The sequence below is a fragment of the Calidris pugnax genome, unplaced genomic scaffold (genome assembly GCF_001431845.1).
Source record: "Calidris pugnax isolate Ruff unplaced genomic scaffold, ASM143184v1 scaffold272, whole genome shotgun sequence".
Taxonomy (NCBI): Eukaryota; Metazoa; Chordata; class Aves; order Charadriiformes; family Scolopacidae; genus Calidris; species Calidris pugnax.
The window spans coordinates 654,866-673,172 of NW_015091016.1; the positions used below are offsets into that span (position 1 = coordinate 654,866).

Here is an 18,307-nt window from a genome sequence, read left to right on the forward strand (position 1 = left end):
CGGGGGGGAGCGAGCGGCGCCGAGCGCGGAGCACTGCCGCCTACCGGCACCGGGGCCGCCCGCCACCGGCACCGGCCTCAGCACCGGCACCGGACTCAGTGCCGGCACGGGGCACCGGCGTTGGTACGGGCACCGGCCTCAGCACCGGCACGGGGGTCAGCGCCGGCACGGGCACCGGCATCGGCACTGGCACCAGAGTCAGTACGGGCACAGGCACCGGCATCGCCATCAGTACCGGCACGGGAGTCACTACCGGTACCAGCGTTGGCATCGCCATCAGTACCGGCACGAGAGTCAGTACCGGCACCAGCATTGTCACTGGCATCACTGTCAGTACCAGCACAGGAGCCAGGACTGGCACGGGCACCGGCATCGTCATCAATACTGGCACAGGAGTCAGTACCAGCACCGGCATTGGCACTGGCACCAGTGTCAGTACCAGCATCAGCACCGGTATCAGCACTGGTACCAGTGCCAGCATCAGTAGCAGCACCAGCACCATCACCAGCATGGGCATCACCACCAACATGGGCATCGGCACCAACACAGGCACCAGCATGGGCACCAGCACCGGCACTGGTGTGGGAGGCAGTACTGGCACCAGCACCGGCATCAGCACTGACATGGGCACCAGTACCAGCACTGGTACTGAGCCCCAGAACCAGTATGTGCACCAGTGCCAGCACTGGTATCAGCATTGACATCAGCACTGGCACCAAGCCCTGGCACCAGCTTTGGCATCAGTATCGACACTAGAGTTTGCACAGACCTTGGCACCGGTGTAGTCCCAGGCATCGGTATTAGCACTGGCACCAGCATCGGCACTGGCACCAGCACCAGTACGAAACCCCAGGACCAGTATCAGGACCAGTGTTGGTGCTGGTATTGGCACTGGGATCAGCACTGGTGCCAAGCCCTGGCACTGGCACCAACAGCACCAGTATCGACATGAGAATTGGCACTGGTGTCATCACAACATCGGCACCAGCGTCAGCACTGGTACCAAGCCCCAGCACCAGTATCAGCCTCAGCATTGGCACCAGTATCAGCATCAGGACCAGTGTCGGTGCTGGTATCAGCATTGGCATCAGCCCTGGCACCAAGCCCTGCCCTCGGCACCAGTATTGGCACCGGCACCAGCATCCCCACTGGTACCAGCCCCAAGCTCCAGCATCAGCCCCAGTATCAGCCCTGGACCCAGTACCAGCCCCAGCCCCGATCCCAGTGGGTGCCCGGACCCCGAAGCCCCCCGGGGCTGCCCCGCGCAGCCCCCCAGGGTGACAGCCCCCCGGGTGACATGTCGGGGCTGGGGACGGGGGTGTCCCCTCCAGCCCTTGAGCTGAGCTGCTGTGGGACCCCCCCGTCCCCCCTCCAGCAGACCCCGGGTGACACCGGGTGACCCCGGGACGGTGGCTCTGCCGGACACGGAGCCGGAGCAGGGCCGGCCGCGGGCCCGGGGCAGAGCGGGCGGTGGGACCAGAAGGGTTAACGGGCTGAGCCGGCGTCACGGGAGCCCGAGCAGCCATTTCGCTGGAGGATGCCATCGCTTCCCGCCCCGGTGTCCCCTCCAGCGCCGTGTCCCCCCCCCTGGGGCACCCCGAAAACCCCCCGGCCCCTACCTCCTGGCACAGCCCACCCGCTGAGCTGGCACCCGCCGGCGTCCGGGGCAGGAGGAGGGGACCAGGGTGTCCCCTGGGACTGAGGGTCCCGTGGTGATGTCCCAGGGGGCTGGGGAGCAACCAAAGGTGGGGGAGGCGGGACCCCAAAGGACCCCCCAGCTTTAGGGCAGCTCCTTCTCCCTCTGTAATTAAGGGAACGGGTGAGGAAATGATGTTTTGGGCAGAATAAAAAACAGCTCAGGATTGGGGAAGTGCCATCATCCAGGACTGTCCCCTCCACCCGGGTCCCCAGGGACCAGGATTCTTCTGCGTCCCCCCACCCAGACCTCTGGCACGACGAGGGGGGACGGGGAGGGCACAGGTGCCGGCGTGTGACAACGGGGACCATCAGACAGACACAGCAGGGTCACATTAACCCCATTTTTTTGGGAAAACAAGCAAAACCTGACAGTTTACGGGGGTCTTTTTTTCACTCCCCGCCATCCCCTCGCCCCCAGCAGCTCCGGGAGGGAAGGAGCCACCTCCTGCCCCTGCCAGGAGGGGATGGGGACCGGCCACTGTCCCCCCTTCTCACTGTCCCCCCTTCTCACTGTCCCACCTCCTCACTGTCCCACCTCCTCACCCATCCAGGAGGCAGGTCCTTGCTGACGGGGAGCAGTCACGGTGACAAACACACACAGAAATGTCACCTCCATGAAGAGGGGACAGCAGGGACCCACGCGGCCACCAAGGGGTTTGATCATAAAAAAATCAAAGCTTTTCCATAAAACCTGCTGGGAGCTGGTGGGGATCAGTGACCCGCAGTGACCAGGGTATGAAACCCAGCCCTTGGGGCTGCTGCTGGTCCTGGGGGGCTGCTGAACCCCCTCCCCGCTTGTGGGGGGTCTGTCCCTCTTGCACCCCCTCCCAGTCTCCCCTGCCTTGTTCAAGGACACCCACCAGGCAAGGCCACCGCCGTGGTGAGGACACAGGACCTAAAATACTCCCCTGGACCCCACAGGAGGGTTGGGGCACCCAGAACCCCATGGCCAGGGCAGGGAGTCCCTCGTTTTCTCCTCTCCTCCCATGAGACATCTCTTTTCATCTGGTTTTGGTGGGATTTGAGGTTACGGCTGCTCCCGCGCTGTGTAAAACTCCAGGTTGAATCAAGAGTGTGGACAACAGGTTGCCCAGGGGCCAGTGACGTGCCCTGGTGGCCAAGGTGGCCAATGGTCTCCTGGGGGGCATCAAGAAGACGGGGTAAAAAGAGAGAGAAAGAGAGAGACAAGCACAAAGAAACTTGAAAAAGAAATCACCTTTTATCGGTATTAACCTCGAAATTTGCCAACTGAAATTTGCAGACCCCTCTTAATTTGCCAACTGAAGAGAAGGGGACGGGAGAGGGCACCTCGGAGGACAATCCGAAAAGCAGAATTAAACCAGAAAGGGCAGAAAAGCCTCAATTGCTCCATCCCGGCCTCGTTTCTACCGTTCAGAGAATGGAAGGGCTCTTAAAACTGAAAAATGTCTTATTCCGTTCCTGCTACTGACAAGGGGGAGCTTTACATTTGCAGACTAAACAAGACCTAAAGCTTTTTAAAAATAAAAGCAATAAATGTGCTCGAAATCCTCTTCAAAGAAAACTCGTCTTGCTAAAGATCTGGCTTTATTTTTTTTTTCCCCTCCGGCCACACAAACCCAGGAGTTTATCCCGTGGCTTGGATTTCCCAAAGCACAAATGTTATTTCTCAACACAAATCGAGGAATTTCCAGCGTAGGTTTCTTATTAATTAATCTAATCTACAAAAAACTCTTCCTCTCCCTGCTATGAGAGAATTATGAGTTTCCCAGGGAGGGATTGAGAGAATCTGCCGATTCCTGGGCATGTTCCAGTGAAAAAGACCCGATTTGTACCCAATTTCAGGCAAGTTTGTTCCGTTTTCCTTCAGCTGGAGCTCTGGGCTGGGATAACTCTTCATCTCGCGGCGCTTTCTGGGTGTAAATCTTCAATGGTTTGCATTTAAGAGTTATTTTTCCATGGAGACTGGAAACGCGACGTTTAAATACAGCGTCAGAAATAGCTATTTTTGAAGTTTCTAACAGCAACACGTGGAAGGAATGATTCCTCCCGCACATCAGTGATTTGTTTAATGGCTCTGGGCGAAGCCGAGGGAAAATTCCTGCCAGTGGAGAGGGGAGGAGGGTCTGTATTAGAGACAAAATCAAGGAAAATGATCTTTTTTTTAAAGCTGGATCTCTGTATTAACATCTCTGCACTTTTTACATCCCCAGCAGAGAGCAGTTCACTGAGTGGGTGCAGAGAGACGCTGGGAGAGGCTGCATTTCTCTCCGTGTTTCGTGTGAGGGGGTCAGGATATTGGGAAAAATCCGCCCTTTGCACCAGAGCCCTTGTGCTTAGAGGAGGAAAAAAATTGATAGGAATTACAGGAATTGAAAAGTTTTCACCAAATCAAAGATACAGCCTCTCTTTTCCATTCCTCTGGCACTCACCTCCCAGGACATGAGTCACCTCAGTAGGGTCTGACTCCAGATTTCACTATTTATTTTATTATCAGCCTTATCACCAAAGCTCTTCAATGTTTTCTATCCTTAATTTTGCTGTTTAAGGTTTGCTCAGCGGAATCTTTCAAGATCTTTCACCCAGGATTTATTCTCAGCAGCTCCAGAACAAACGGCTCCTGGCACAAAAACCACGCCATGGGATTCAGCCCCAAAATTCCAGGTGTTCAGCTCTTTCCCAGAGGGAAGCGCGGTTTCAGCAGGATGGCTTTTTTCACAGGATTTTCTCCGCAAGGAATCACCTCACACCAAGGAACTCTCACTCAGGAGGACACGGCGTACGACGTGTGACTGCCAAGGCATCAAGCTGCGTGGGAGAAGAGTAAGAGAAAAGCTGCCCCCAGGGCAATTATGAGAAGGAAAAAAAAAAAAAAAAAAAAAATCAAGAAGCTGGTGATAAAAGAGTTTTCTGGAAGTTATTCTCATATTTGGGAAGGGCAGGGAAGCTTTGGGGCCAAGCAAAACCCCTCAGTCCCCTTCAGAAGCTGTGAAACTCCACCACAGCACCAGTGGGTTCTCACTCCTCTGCTCCTCACGGGACACTGAGGACTTTGATTCCACTCAGGGGCTCCCTGCAAAGCCCAAGCTGGAGGTAACATGAGTTATTAAACCTTTGAACTCAGCTGGAATAAGCAAAAAATGCTGAATATCCCCTACCTGTGAAGAGAAGACGTGTGATCTGCAAACTCTGTTTCTGCAGGACTCCCATCCCGTCTGCTGATCTTGGCCCCAAAGCTGAAGGCACCACTTTAATGTCACTTATACTTTGCATATACATTAAGAACAGACCCGGGGCTACAACAGACCCGAGGTAGGAGCCCTGGGGGAGCGGGGCCAGAGAGATGCTGGGAGGGCTGGAGCCTCTCTGCTGGGAGGGGGGGGGCTGAGAGAGTTGGGGGGTTCAGCCTGGAGAAGGCTCCAGGGAGATGTTGGAGCCCCTTCCAGTCCCTCAAGGGGCTCCAGGAAAGCTGGGGAGGGACTCTGGATGAGGGAGGGGAGGGAAGGGTTTGACACTGAAAGAGGGGAGATGGAGCTGAGATGTGGGGAAGAACTTGTTTGGTGTGAGGGTGGGGAGAGCCTGGCCCAGGTTGGCCAGAGAAGCTGTGGCTGCCCCATCCCTGGAGGGGTTGAAGGGCAGGTTGGAGGGGGCTTGGAGCAACGTGGTGTGGTGGGAAGTATCCCTGCCCAGGGCAGGGGGTGGCACTGGGGGGGGTTTAACGTCCCTTCACACCCAAACCGTTCTGTGATTTCCATGACAGGGCTTTCCCTGCCACATCTGCTGTCCTATGACTGTAACCACTGAACTAACGTGGTTTTTTTTCAGTTGCTATTTTTACATCAATCCCAACCATTCGCCTTATCCTACCCTCTTAGAAGCTCCATTTCCTGCTCACAGCTCAGCGGACAATCCTGTGCTGATCGTGACATTTTCTCTGTCTTCTCATACCCAAAAAAACCCTTCCAGCATTTTTCTGCTTTAACAGAGACACTCTCTAGCATGTGCCATTCAGTGTGCCAGAAGATCTTTTTAATAATGCTTTCGGTACAGTCAGCACTGCTCTACACAACTCCTCCTCCCAGATATGAGTCATCTTGCCGTTAATTAAAATCAGCTCCTAATCAATGACTGTTAGGCTGGCAGCAACCCCATGCTTTTCATGCTCGAACTGGATTCAGCCTCATTAAATTGTCTTATCCTAAAGCCTCACCTATAATCACTGTGTGACTCGAGGCATCATCTCTGGATGGAGAAGGATTTTTTTTTTTTGATAAATGAGTGGGGGAAAAAAAAAAAATCTCTCTCCCAGGAAAGGTTTTGGCACAAGGGTTACGTGGGTACGTTATGAGTTCGCAAATGATTAGTGAGTCTGGGTTTTTCCACAAAAGTTTTGTCACATTCTGTGCACTTGTAGGGCCTCTCCCCCATGTGAGTTCTCCGGTGGTGAGCAAAGCTCTTGCCACAGTCTGTGCACGTGTAGGACGAGGCCTGACTCTTTTTGGTGTGAATTTGCTGATGTTTCAGAAGGCTGATTTTCAATTTAAAAGTCTTCTGACACTCTGTGCATAGAGTCCTTCCCCCATACGGGTTTGCTCATAAAAAAAGGATTTCTTCAGATTCACCCAGTTCTCCTTCCTCGAGAGAGCTGTTACCTCCTCTGCTTCCCGTTGGATTCCCCTCATCTGCTGCTGAATCCCAACGACTTTCGGATACTACCCCCTCGACGCAAATTTGGCCAGTGGCGTCTCGGGATCCTCCTGAGAATGATCCACACAGTTCTGTGGTTTCCACACTCTTGGGGTGACCCCACGCCTGGGCTCTGCCAGCAGCACCACCTGGAACAGAAACATGCCAAATGCTCCTTTTATCTGAGGCAGGACAACATCACATCTCCAAAGAGTGACAATTCCCAACTCACCATGGCTACATCCATGCAAATAAACCAAGTTTGGGGTAAAAAAAAAATAAAAATCAGGGATGCAGTAGAACATCACCCCCTACCCCCGTCTCATCCTACGAGCCCATGTGGTTTCATTGTGTTTCCAAATTAATTTCTGACGAGCCTTGGGGGCACCACACACCTGTGGGGATCTCCCTTTCCTCAAAATCCACTTCTCTCAGCTGGACGCTGCTTTTGGGAGCAGGACAGTCTGCGCAAGGAACAGAACATGGAAGTGCTGGTTATTATTTTCCTCTGATATTTTCTTTCTCATTATTACAAAGATATTTCCTCACCTACTTTCATTGTATTGACATAGACAAAGGAGACACTGCACAAAGACCGGAGCCGAAGGCAGCTCTTTGTCAGCGTTTTCACTTTCACCCCTCTGAGCCCTCCAGATTATTTATGCCCTTTTTCTGTAACATGACTCATTTTTGTTAATTTACACCAGAAATACTGCCTTCTCAAAGAACAATTTTCTAGTTGTTCCCAGAACTGTAAGAAAATACTTTGTGATGCCATTTTCCAGCAAATACCTGCAGAACCCACTGTTTCTATGACTCTGGGGAAAGGTCCAACGAGGAGGTAACAGCAAAAAAAAATTGAGAGAGGGTGGCTGGGAAGCAGGTGAGCAATATTCACCTTCCAAAATTTTTTAAGTATTCCAGAAATTATATCCAAAAGGTTGAAAAGTTTTAAAGGGGAAGGTCTCAAATTAATTACAGCCATAAAAGTGTAATTGAGCCGTCTGGGCTGTGCATTTTAACTGCCTTTTTGCTACATGAGTTGATTTTCCCCCAGCTAATCCCTCCTCACACAACGCTCAGCACAGGCTTTTCAACAGATCAGAGCTTTGCAAAAAAAAAAAAAAAAAGGCAGCTGTCTGCAGACTCCAGCTTTTCTACTGTGAAAACCAGAAGGTATGGAAAGAAGAATAATAAAAGTAGAATTACAGCGTCTCATTACTTCATGAAATTTCAACTTAAACAGTGCAGAAGGAGCAACAGAATGAGGTTAGGCTAAATCAGTGTTTCCTAAACAGAGCTGACGAGCATCACAAAACTAGAATAAGCAACAAGGGAGGCTCCCAGGGTTCTCAGCATTTCTGTTCCCCCAGCCCAGAGGACAAGAAAATGCATTTTTAGCCCCAAATTCCAGCAGGTTCTTCTATTAATCCAAGGAATTACCTGAAAGCTGAGGAGCCAGTGAGGGCTCATATCTTCAAATTTAACAAAAAAACCCAATGACTTCAAACAAATGTATAGTTGGGCACTTAAAACTAACTAGTAAAATGTCTGCATTTTCTTCAATTTTCTTTATTTCTCTTCTTCCTCTCCCTGGAGTGAGAGGTGGGGGAGAGCATCTGTCATCTTGTCATTGGCCAACCCAGCACAAGACACGACAATCATTCACGTTACTTAACTATTTCTTCATCAAAATAGTTCAATACCCTTTCGTCAATCATGAAAACCAACAGACATCAGGATTTGGGGATGATGAAAACACTCACAACTTCCCAACTTCACTGTAATTAATGAGTCCGTGGGATTTGTGACACCATCAGTCATTACAGCTCCTGAGCTTGTGCATCTAAGCCTTTCCCCATCTCCTTTTTAGCTTGTTTTAGTTGGCACGTGCATCACCAGGGGCAGGGCCAGAGATCCCAAATCCCTCTCCTGGGGCAGAGCCTGTTGCTCTCAATTAATTCTACCTGTATCCCAGGGACACGCTCTCACTTACAGCCACAGATCAAGTGTCCAACTCCAACAGAGCCTTTTTAAAGAGTTTTTCTAACTCTTTTCCATCAGAAAAGAGACAGTCCTGCGGTCTTCAATGAAAAGACTGTGGCACTTTTCTTCTCTGACAAAAATTCACAAGCATCTAAAGATTAATCCACTAGAAATCAAAGGCTTTGAGGAGTGAGTCTTAGGCCAGAAACAGCACCGACCCGTGAGCCTTTGGCACGAAAAGCAGTGAAAACTCACCTTTACCCAAGGTGGTTAAAGATTCATCATTCTCCTTTAGCACTTTCTTGTACAGCTCTTTCTGCCGCTCTTCCAGGTCCGTCCCCTCACGTGCTGCAGCATCGTCAAGCATCCCAGGGACCTAAAACAAAGCATCCCATCGTCAATGCCACTGGAGAGTCAGAGATTCCTCAAAAATCTTCTTTTTCCAAACAGTATTAAACAATGGGTCACCAGCCACCTGTTCCTGGCAATGCTTGTCTTACATAGAACCAACGCACTAATTAAGGGCTTTACATACAAATCCTTTATTGTCATTTCTGTATGTAGCTCAGGACAAGTAAAATAACTTACCAATAATGCGACTCAACTAAAACAATGACTTTCTATAACAGCTGGGTCAAAAATTAGTCACAAAAAAAGAGATATATGGTCACCATCAATATCCAGCCCCGGCAGGGAACTGAGCTTTTCTTTTCACTGAAAACCAGAAAATACTCCAGAACGTGTACTAAATAACCCCTGACCCTGTTAGATCCAGCTGTGAGAGCTCTTCCCTAATAATAAAAGTTAACACAAACAAAAAATTAAGCCCTAAAAATACAGAGAGATGGACACTACATTTTTTTGTACATGCACATGCTGTGAGCATACTTTGTACCTGTCCTTTTTATCTATAGAGTACCGTGTTTGTACCTTCTTGCCTCTGAAAATGCTTTGATTTGCCTTTCAAGCTAACACACATCTCACTATTTTGGATGTTTTGCAGTTTGCACCGCGTACAAACCTGTTTGTACAAATCCGCTGCCAAGAGAAACAATTAATTTTTATTAATTTGTGGCTAGATGGGGGTCGCCACCCAAATTAGACACACAGGGGAGAAGGTTGAGCCTTTGTCTCAGCCCCGAACACCAAAGCCATGGGCACCACACCCCCCCCCATCATCTGGGTGACTCTAAAGGACATTTTTCTGAGCGTGAGGACCCTCAGGCACAAACACAGGTCTGCAGGGAGCAAATCCCTTTTGCAGCAGGAACTGGGACTGTGTTTCCAACAAACAGGAGGTTTTCCCCCTTGAGCATCTAGGCACAGAATTTGAATCTGAGCAGAGAGGGCACCAAAACGCCTTTAATTTCTCCCAGTACAAGTAAATCTTTTCATTTAAGAGAAGCAACACAACAGCAAATGTTGTAATTACCCTCAAGGGCTCAGGATTCCGGATTCGTTTTCGGGTTTTATTACTTATCCCAGCACAGAAAGTCCGGGGTGTTCCCACGAGCCAGCTCCCCTCTTCACCCAAAAGGAATTTTTTTGGGAACAGCTTCTTTCAGCAGCCGCCTGTTCTTTCTCATTTTCAAAGGGTTGATTTCAAAAGAACTCTCCTCAAAATGCTTCGAGCGCAGTCGCTGGTGCTTGGACGGGTCCCCATGTCCCAGCCCATGTTGTGAATCCACTGCTTCAGGAGGGGCTTGTTTTGTAAAAAAAAACCATAGAAAGTCACGCTGCTGTTCTTGTACACCTTGTTCTTCTGACAGTTCAGCGCCGAGCAATAAACCATCATCAGGTGAGAAACAGGAACAAATCCAAAATATAACGTGCCAGGAGGAGGGCTTAAACAGTTTTTAATCACCTTTAGCGTTAAACATGCCTAAACTTGTCAAAAAAAAACCAAACACATGTTTTTGAAGGACAGAAAGAGCTGAGGTCAGGAAGAAGGGAATTGTGGTGTTGAACTTCACTGCCAGAGATGGGGAGCCCAACACAGCTGACGTCTGCAGAACAGGGAGAGGAGGAGGCAGGACCCTTTCCATGGCACGCAGTTTCCCCACTTCAAAGCAACAGCATACAACCTGGAAGGCAAAAGCCTTTAAAATCAGCTTAATGAACCATTGCTATGCAGATTTACATTTAAAGTAACTTCCGCTATGTACGTGTCTATATACATGCCATTAATTTGTGTAGCCATGAGGAATCCTCCCACGCTCCACAACAAAGCTTATTACACCGTTATTCAGAAGGCAGCAATACAGGGCGACAGACAATTAACTTCCAAACAAATTAATGAGAGAATCGTCTGGGTTGGAAGGGACCTTTCAGATCATTGAGTCCAACCATCAACCCACCACTGCCAAACCCACCACTCACTCATGTCCCTCAGCACCATGTCTGCCCGGCTTTTAGATACCTACAGGGATGGTGACTCCACCACTGCCCTGGGCAGCCTCTGCCAACGCTTTACAACCCTTGCCAGGAAGAAATTTTTCCCAATCTCCACCCTAAACCTTCCCTGGAGCAACTTGAGGCCGTTTCCTCTTGTCCCATCGCCTGTTCCTTGGAAGAAGAGACTGAGCCCCTCTCTCACAACAACCTCCCAGCAGAGAAAGGGCTCTGCAGAGCACACAGGGAATGCTCCTGGAAGCAAACACAGCCCAGGCCTAACGCTCACAATCGCTCTCCCCATCACACTGCGCTTCTGGGAACATCCACGGTCCATCCTGGCATTGGTCACAAGAGAAAACCCGGCACCTCAGGCCCGGGGCACACCACCGAACTGCAGCCCTGCTGTGGGCCCCACTCACCCCCCGTTCCCTTGCACAGCTGGGGCAGGAGGCGCTCGGTAACTCCCTCAGGGCCCACAGCTGAGCTCGGGGCACACAGGCCCACCCGACCCCAGGGGCGGCCATAGGTCTCCCCCGTCCCCGGGGGCCGCCACAGGCCTCCACCGCGGCCCAGAGCACCCAGGGAGACCGTTCCCCGCCCCACACCACGGCGGGAGCAGCCGGGCCTGCCCTGACAAACACCGCTTCCCCCTCCCCGGGTACCGCCGGCCGTTCACCGGCCCCGCCGCGCCGCCATCTTCCCTCCACACGGCGAAGCCCCGCCTCTCGCCCGGGCCCCAGCCAATATGGGGAGGCGGCCGGCCCACCTCTCCACGCCATTGGTTCTCCGCCGCTCGCCCCGCCCTGTCATTAGCGCGCGCTGACGGAGGCCAGCCAATCACCACGGGCAACTGCGGCGCGGCCTCCGCGAGGAGCGAGAGGGGGTTGGATCGGCACGTTCATTCCCATTGGCCGGCAGGAGAAGAAGCAGGGCGCTGATTGGAAAAGGGCGGGCGTGACGTCGCGGACAAGGGAGGCGGGGCTCGCGAGCTCGGCGCCTTCCCGTTGTCATGGCAACGGCGGGGCCGCCCCGGGCCGGGCCTGAGGCTCCTCCCGCCGCGACGGGGCCCGGGCGGCGGAGCGGGGCGGGGAAGCGGCGGCGAGGGCTGGAGCCCCTCTGCTGGGAGGGGGGGGAGTTGGGGGGGTTCAGCCTGGAGAAGAGAAGGCTCCGGGGAGACCTTGGAGCCCCTTCCAGTCCCTAAAGAAGGGGGGCTCCAGGAAATCTGGGGAGGGACTCTGGATCAGGGAGGGGAGCCAGAGGAGGAGGGGGAAAGGGTTTTAAGCTGAAAAAGGGGGGATTTAGGTGAGATCTTGGGAGGAAATTCTTTGCTGGGAGGGTGGTGATATGTCCCATCCTTGGAAACACCCAAGGTCGGGTTGGAGGGGGCTTGGAGCCACCTGATGTGGAACAATGGACCTGTCTAGATCAGAAGGAGCCTTCCAAATTGAGTCTAAAGGTCTTGAAGTCTGAAGATCCTCCAGGGATGGGGTTTGGTGGGGGGGAGTGGTGGGATGAAAGGGAAGGGGTTTCAGTTTAAAAATGGGAGATTTAGGTGAGGTCTCAGGAGGAAACTCTTCCCCCTGAGGGTGGGGAGAGCCTGGCCCAGGTTGGCCAGAGAAGCTGTGGCTGCCCCATCCCTGGAGGGGTTCAAGGGCAGGTTGGAGGGGGCTTGGAGCAACCTGGGCTGGTGGGAGGTGTCCCTGCCCAGGGCAGGGGGTGGCACTGGATGATCTTTAAGGTCCCTTCCCACCCAAACCGCTCAAGGATTCCCCCTTCTCCATTGTCAGGTATTTCCACAAAGCTTTGCCTTGAAAACGGAGGTTTGGGGGATGCCAGACCCAGAGTTTCTCCCTCTTGCTTTGACCTTGCTCATCTTTTCTCCCCCACCCCCTGTAGAACGACGCGTAGCATTTTTTTAACAATATTAATATTTTTTTAAAAAAGAGAACTTTCCATTCAACAGAAAACCATCCGAACAAAACTCAGGCAGAAACATGCACGTAAAAAAAAGGCTGTTTAGCAAAATTTGTCGCAGCTGTCTGACAGTGAAGGAGCCCTGACCCAAAACAGGCTCTTGCCTGACTCAGCCAAAGCTGCTGCTTCTGGATTATTTTTTCCATGAGGCTCAAGGCCGTCGACAAGCAGGTGACAGACGATACGTCCAGAGTCTTTTATTACCAAAAGGAATGAACCGTGTCCTTGCAGCCTCACAACAACATGTCAGACTCTCAGCAGCGCTCTCCTCCTTAGGAGACACTGATTATGGGGAAAAATGCAGTTTTCTGAAGGAGAATGTTTAACGAGTGCAGCTGAATGTTCTGTTTTCATAGAAGTCAGAAAATCAAACAGAGAAGACCTGTAACCAGGTGGTAAACTGAATCCAATGCAACTTTAAATAAAAACCATATTCCATGCTCCTTGGGCGTTTTACAACTCCAGGTGAGGACCCCAGCCCTCGGGAACCCCTTCTAGGGGCTGAACCCCAGGAGCTCCGGCATTTAACTGCGGGAAGGAGCTGCCTCTCAGGCTCTGCTCCCCTCTGTCTGGCTCCCGCTTCCCAAAGAGGCTTCTTTCAAACAGCCACAGGGTCAAAACCTCAGCATTTCACCCCAAGTGGTTCGTTTCCTGACACTTGTTTAGTGGACAATTAGTAACTTTAACTCGCTCGTTTGCAGTCCAGCCCCTGGACTCTGGACTCCCAGCAGCCTGGGGACAAAACTTCAGGTATTTTTCCAGCCTGGAGCGTTACAAACTGTTCCATCTGCTGATGGGATTTCTCTCCCTCGTGGATTTACTGGCCAGCAGTAACTCTGAGCACCGCAGACTCCCTCCACGGCTCCAGCACATACCCAAGGAATACAGGCAGCAGGAAAAGCTGGGAAGCAGCTCCCCCGACCATTTCAACGCGGTCTGTGGAAAATAACCCCCCTTCCAACCTTCTCCCTTTGCCTGGGAGGGGGCTCAGGACGGCTGTTCGACAGCCTCCTCCTCCTGCCACGGCCCAGCACGGAGCTGGGAAGTGCTGCCACGGCCCAGCAAGGGTGATGCCAAAGGGGGGGCTTGTGAAACCCCCCGTCTGGATGGGATTTTCTACACGGAGTGCATGACAGACCCCCGGATCTCGGCGCAGGGCCAACCCGCCAGCGTCAGGTGTGTTTCTTCCACGTGACTTTCCTGGTGCTTCATGAAACTCCTCCTGAGCACAAACCTTTTCCTGCAGAGGGGGCACTGGAAGAGCCCCTCTCCCGAGTGCTGGCGCTGGTGTTTTAAAAGATAATCCTTTCTCCTGTAGCTTTTGTCACACTCGGAGCACTTGTAGGGCCTCTCTCCCGTGTGAGTCATCTGGTGCCTAACGAGCCACGAATGGCAAACGAAGCTTTTCCCACAGTCGCTGCAAATGTAGGACTTGCCCCGGCCCTGGCTTTGCCCCTGGCTGGCGGGGCTGCCCCTGGGGGCCAAGTGCTGCCTGCATCTGCCACAGCCCTCCGACTTCTCCTGGGGGTGCTCCCAGCAGGGGCTGCCTAACGAGTTTTCCGCCGGGAAGTTCTCCTCGCTCTCCGTGGACGGCTGCTCCTCTCCCACCAGGCCGTTGTGGTCACGAAGCTGGGTTCCTCCCCCAGGGATCTGTCCCCTCTCGGTGCGGGCCACCCCGGCAGGCAGCCCCTCGCAGGAGGCAGGAGCAGCCCCCTGCCCGTGGGGGCTCGTTTCTTTCTCACCGGGAGCGCAGAGCTGGGAGTGAAGCAGGTGGAACATCCTATCGCTGAGACTCTTCTCACACGTAGGGGCTGGAAACATCTCCCCTTCTCGGGCTGCCTGGGGAGCCGGAAGATGTTCCTGCTGGCTGGAGTTTCTCTCACATTTGTTGTACGCGCACGCTCTCTTGCTGACACTGTTTTCCTGAGTGCTAAAAAAATCGAAGTGCTCACCAAACCCTCGGTCGTACCGAGCGTCGCCCCCAAGGCCGTTCCCAGTGGTGTTTGTTTCCATCATTTCTGAATTCCACTGACTGTCCCATGTCACTCCGGGGGTAGGATCCTTGGAAAACTTCTCTTCGGGTCTCGCCGGTAGCTCCGGGTCACACGCTGTGCTTTCAAAGCAATCTGCTGGAGGGTCCCTCTTTGGGTTTTCATCGTGCACTGAAACAGAGAGATTCCAGAGCCTTTCAATTAAGGAAGCCTCTTAGGAGCATCCCCCTGAATCTACAGCCATGTCGTGCTCACAGACAGAGAAAGCAAATAAGATGTGAGGTTTTAATACTGAGGGGGAGAGCATGTACCAGGGTTCCACTGAAACAAAACCAGGAAAACAGAAGATGTTTTTGCAATTATTTTTTTTTCCAAATCTACACCCCAAAAAAATCACTAATGCAACATCGTATCTTCACCCTCTCATTCGGGTGTTTGAAGTGTGAGATCTAAGACCCTGCCAGAGGCAAGTTCGTCCCTCGTCTTACTCTATAGTAACTCCACCACGTGTGCAGGAATGTTTACACACCTCCCATGAGGTGAAGGAATTCCAAGCTCCCAACCCATTTCTACACAGAATATTCCCCTGCACCCTCTCCTCTCCTCAGTTACCCATTTGAGAGCTACGCTGAGTGTGGCCCAAGAGATCATATTGGGAATCATTTTGGTTGGAAAAGCCCCTTAAGATCATCGAGTCCAACCATCAGCCCAGCACTGCCCAAGCCCAGCACTGCCCCATGTCCCTCAGCACCACGTCTGCCCAGCTTTTCAATCCCTCCAGGGATGGTGACTCCACCACTGCCCTGGGCAGCCTCTGCCAACACTCAACAACCCTTGAACAGAAACCTCTGACAGTTTCAGGCCAGATGAAGGAGGAAGAAACCTCTTCAGCTGACAAAACCTGAACATTTCGTGAGCAAATATTAACTATCAGACTGAGGTTTGTTCCAGTTCTTTCATGGCTTTACATTATAAGGTCGTGGCATTCAATACAGTATGAAAAAATGCTCTAAATTCGATTTCCTCTCCCAGAAATCTCAGCTGAAGCCCAGGACTGACCTGTACTTGCATCTGTAGGGATTTCTGCTTTCTCCATGCCCTGTCGTTCAGGGCAGCGCGGCTCCTCCTCTTGTTTAATCCACGATAAAACATCTGTGGCATAACTCTGAAACCCTGCTCATCGGGGAGAATCGACACAACTGAGAAACACGGGAGAAAGATGCAAAACACCGAAGATTCGGGAATTCACAAAGATAAGAAAAGTGCTAACAAAGCCTCAGGAAAGACACGATGAGCCGCCCGAGGGGCAGTTTTTGCTGGGGAATCCTCACCTGGGTCAGGGTCTCGGGGGGTGTCCTCGCCCCCCACGCCTGGCAGCTCCCTGGGAAATGTCTCCTTCCCTTTCTTGGTCTGACGCGATGCCTCGGGCTCACAAAACCCTGGTTCTGCTAAAGGAGAAAATTCAAGACAGGCATATCATAAGAGCATGAGCTCAGGATTCCACAAGGGTGAAACCCACTCTTATGGGTTCTTTTTTTTCCCGTTTTTCCCCAAGCCAAGCTCCTGTAAGCCCAGTTTCTAAATTAAACACGACAGAAAGGCCTAAAAACCCCAGTTTGCTGCGTACACTGGAAGCCAAGCACAATGACAGCGGAGCCCACAGACAGAGCTGCTGCTTTTTGTAAAGACTAAGGACAGCCAAGCTCCAAAGCAGAGTGGTTTATCTGTAACGCAAAAACTCGGGTACCACCAAGAGGGAAGGCAAGAAGCAGGTCTCTGGGCTGCAACAGCACGACCAAGGAGTCGCTGCGCTCATTTGTGGGCAGAAAAACCACTGAAGAGAAGGAAGGGGGGGGAAAGGCAACGTGAAACCTCTGGATGTGCAGGAGAAGAGGCACTGAAGCCTCTGGCTGTGCAGGAGGAGAGGCACCGCAGGCTGCAAGAGAAGTGAACCCATCGGCCCCAAAAAGTGACTCGGGGCCCACTTTGCACTACAAATTTAACCAGCTTAGAGCTGTCAACTTGAGGGAAGCCAAGTCAGGAATTTAAGGGAGGATGAGACACTTCCTATTCCTCACTGCACTGCTGGGATGAAAACCAGCCACGTACTCTGCAAACTCCACAAGGGACACGAAAAGGGAAATACAAAACACCAGCCCTTACCCGTCAGGCCTGACGGTGAGTCTCTTCAAAAGTTGTCAGCTTTTTATAAAACATTCCAAATATATGAAAAGCGGTGGGAAAACAACAACAAAAAAAACCCCAGCACCTTGGAATTTAATCCCTCTGTTTCATTTTCCCTCCCAGGTATGCAGTTACTCACCCGGGCAGGGCTCCTCAGGAGCTTCTCCAGCCTCCCCCTCCCGCTGATCTGCAGCACACAACTCTTCCTCTTGCTTAATATGGATTATGCTGTCTTCTGTTAATAGGAAACAACGTTGTTTTAATTCCAGACGCAAAATTAACTCCCTTTCTCATCCCCTCCCAGGCGCAGCGGCTCCGTTCTAGCTCACATTCTAGAGAAAACCTCACTTTAGTTCCTGTTCTCGCTGACCAAGGCCTCTTAAACAGACCTAAAATATTTGTCACAAAACCCTCAGCAGATGTTTGAGCTTCAGAAAGGTGCAAGTTTCATGCACGTGTAAAGTCTCATTTGTTGCAGCGCAAATGAAAATACATTCTACGTGGTTCCAGGAGAGGGGAGAGCCCCCTGAATTCTCCTTCTGGAGTTTTGTTCCTCTTTTGGTTCTGCCAGAGTTATGCTTTTCAGTCGTAAAATGTGCACCGCTTCTAACCCATCGGAAAAGCACCAGTGAGAATTATAAATTAAAATTATTTTTAAAAAAAAAAACAAACAACCCCCCAAAAAGGTCTATGAAATAAATAAGGAAAACCAGACGGGCTAATGCGCTGCACGTCACCTTTATACCTCTGTAACACAATCCACGAGTTACAGGAAAACTTTGCGCGTGTGTAAAAACAACTATGTTTGTGCAGAGGGAATAATACAAAGTCCTCTTGCCAGAGGCCTTCAGAGTGGAAAACCCGACGGTCTAACGGCTGCGGGTTTGACACGGGCAACTCGGTGACCAGGAGAAGGAAGAAAAAAAGGTGGTTTGACGTGTTTTGGGAGATGCCCGACAGCCAAGTGGGGAAGACCACCCCGTTCCACACCGCCAGTGCCGCGGAGAGAGGCTGACATCCCCAAGAGACCCCCGCTGCTGGGTTTTTGGTGGTCCACGTCTTGCCAGCCCGAAGCCACTCACCGGTGCCGGTTTCCTCGGCGTCACCTCTCCCGTCCCCGTCCTCGCCGCCGGGAGCAGCCGGTGGGTTCCCACCTTCCCACCGGGCCTGGGCATCCCCTCGGGGAGGGTCCGGCTCTGCGGGAAGCCTGAGGTGAGGCACGGGCCGGGGGTCCCGCCGCACGGGGGACCGTCGGGGACCCCTGGCCACCCGCCCCAAACCCCGCGGCCACGGTCCTTACCGAGGGCGAGCAGCATGCGGCAGTCGCTCCTCAGGAGGGCTCGGTGCAAGGCCCGCTGCCAGCCCCGCAGCGCCCGCCGCTCCCGCTCGCCGAACTGCACCCACACCTCCTCCCG

The 18,307-nt window shown here is 52.3% G+C and overlaps 1 protein-coding gene across 1 annotated transcript in view; it reads right to left on the bottom strand.

Annotated features, from left to right (window-relative positions):
- The window catches only part of LOC106896027, a 24,478-nt gene extending 6,210 nt beyond the window's left edge, over positions 1 to 18,268 (bottom strand). The window contains exons 1-10 of the mRNA XM_014955733.1: positions 18,193 to 18,268; positions 17,975 to 18,088; positions 17,032 to 17,127; positions 16,040 to 16,156; positions 15,768 to 15,881; positions 13,840 to 14,879; positions 8,605 to 8,725; positions 6,759 to 6,827; positions 6,009 to 6,269; positions 128 to 648 (exon numbers count right to left, since the gene is read on the bottom strand). Coding sequence (XP_014811219.1) covers positions 128 to 648; positions 6,009 to 6,269; positions 6,759 to 6,827; positions 8,605 to 8,725; positions 13,840 to 14,879; positions 15,768 to 15,881; positions 16,040 to 16,156; positions 17,032 to 17,127; positions 17,975 to 18,088; positions 18,193 to 18,208 — 2,469 coding nt within the window. The 5' untranslated portion in view covers positions 18,209 to 18,268. The remainder of the gene's footprint in view (positions 1 to 127; positions 649 to 6,008; positions 6,270 to 6,758; positions 6,828 to 8,604; positions 8,726 to 13,839; positions 14,880 to 15,767; positions 15,882 to 16,039; positions 16,157 to 17,031; positions 17,128 to 17,974; positions 18,089 to 18,192) is intronic.
- Positions 18,269 to 18,307: the final 39 nt, after the last annotated feature.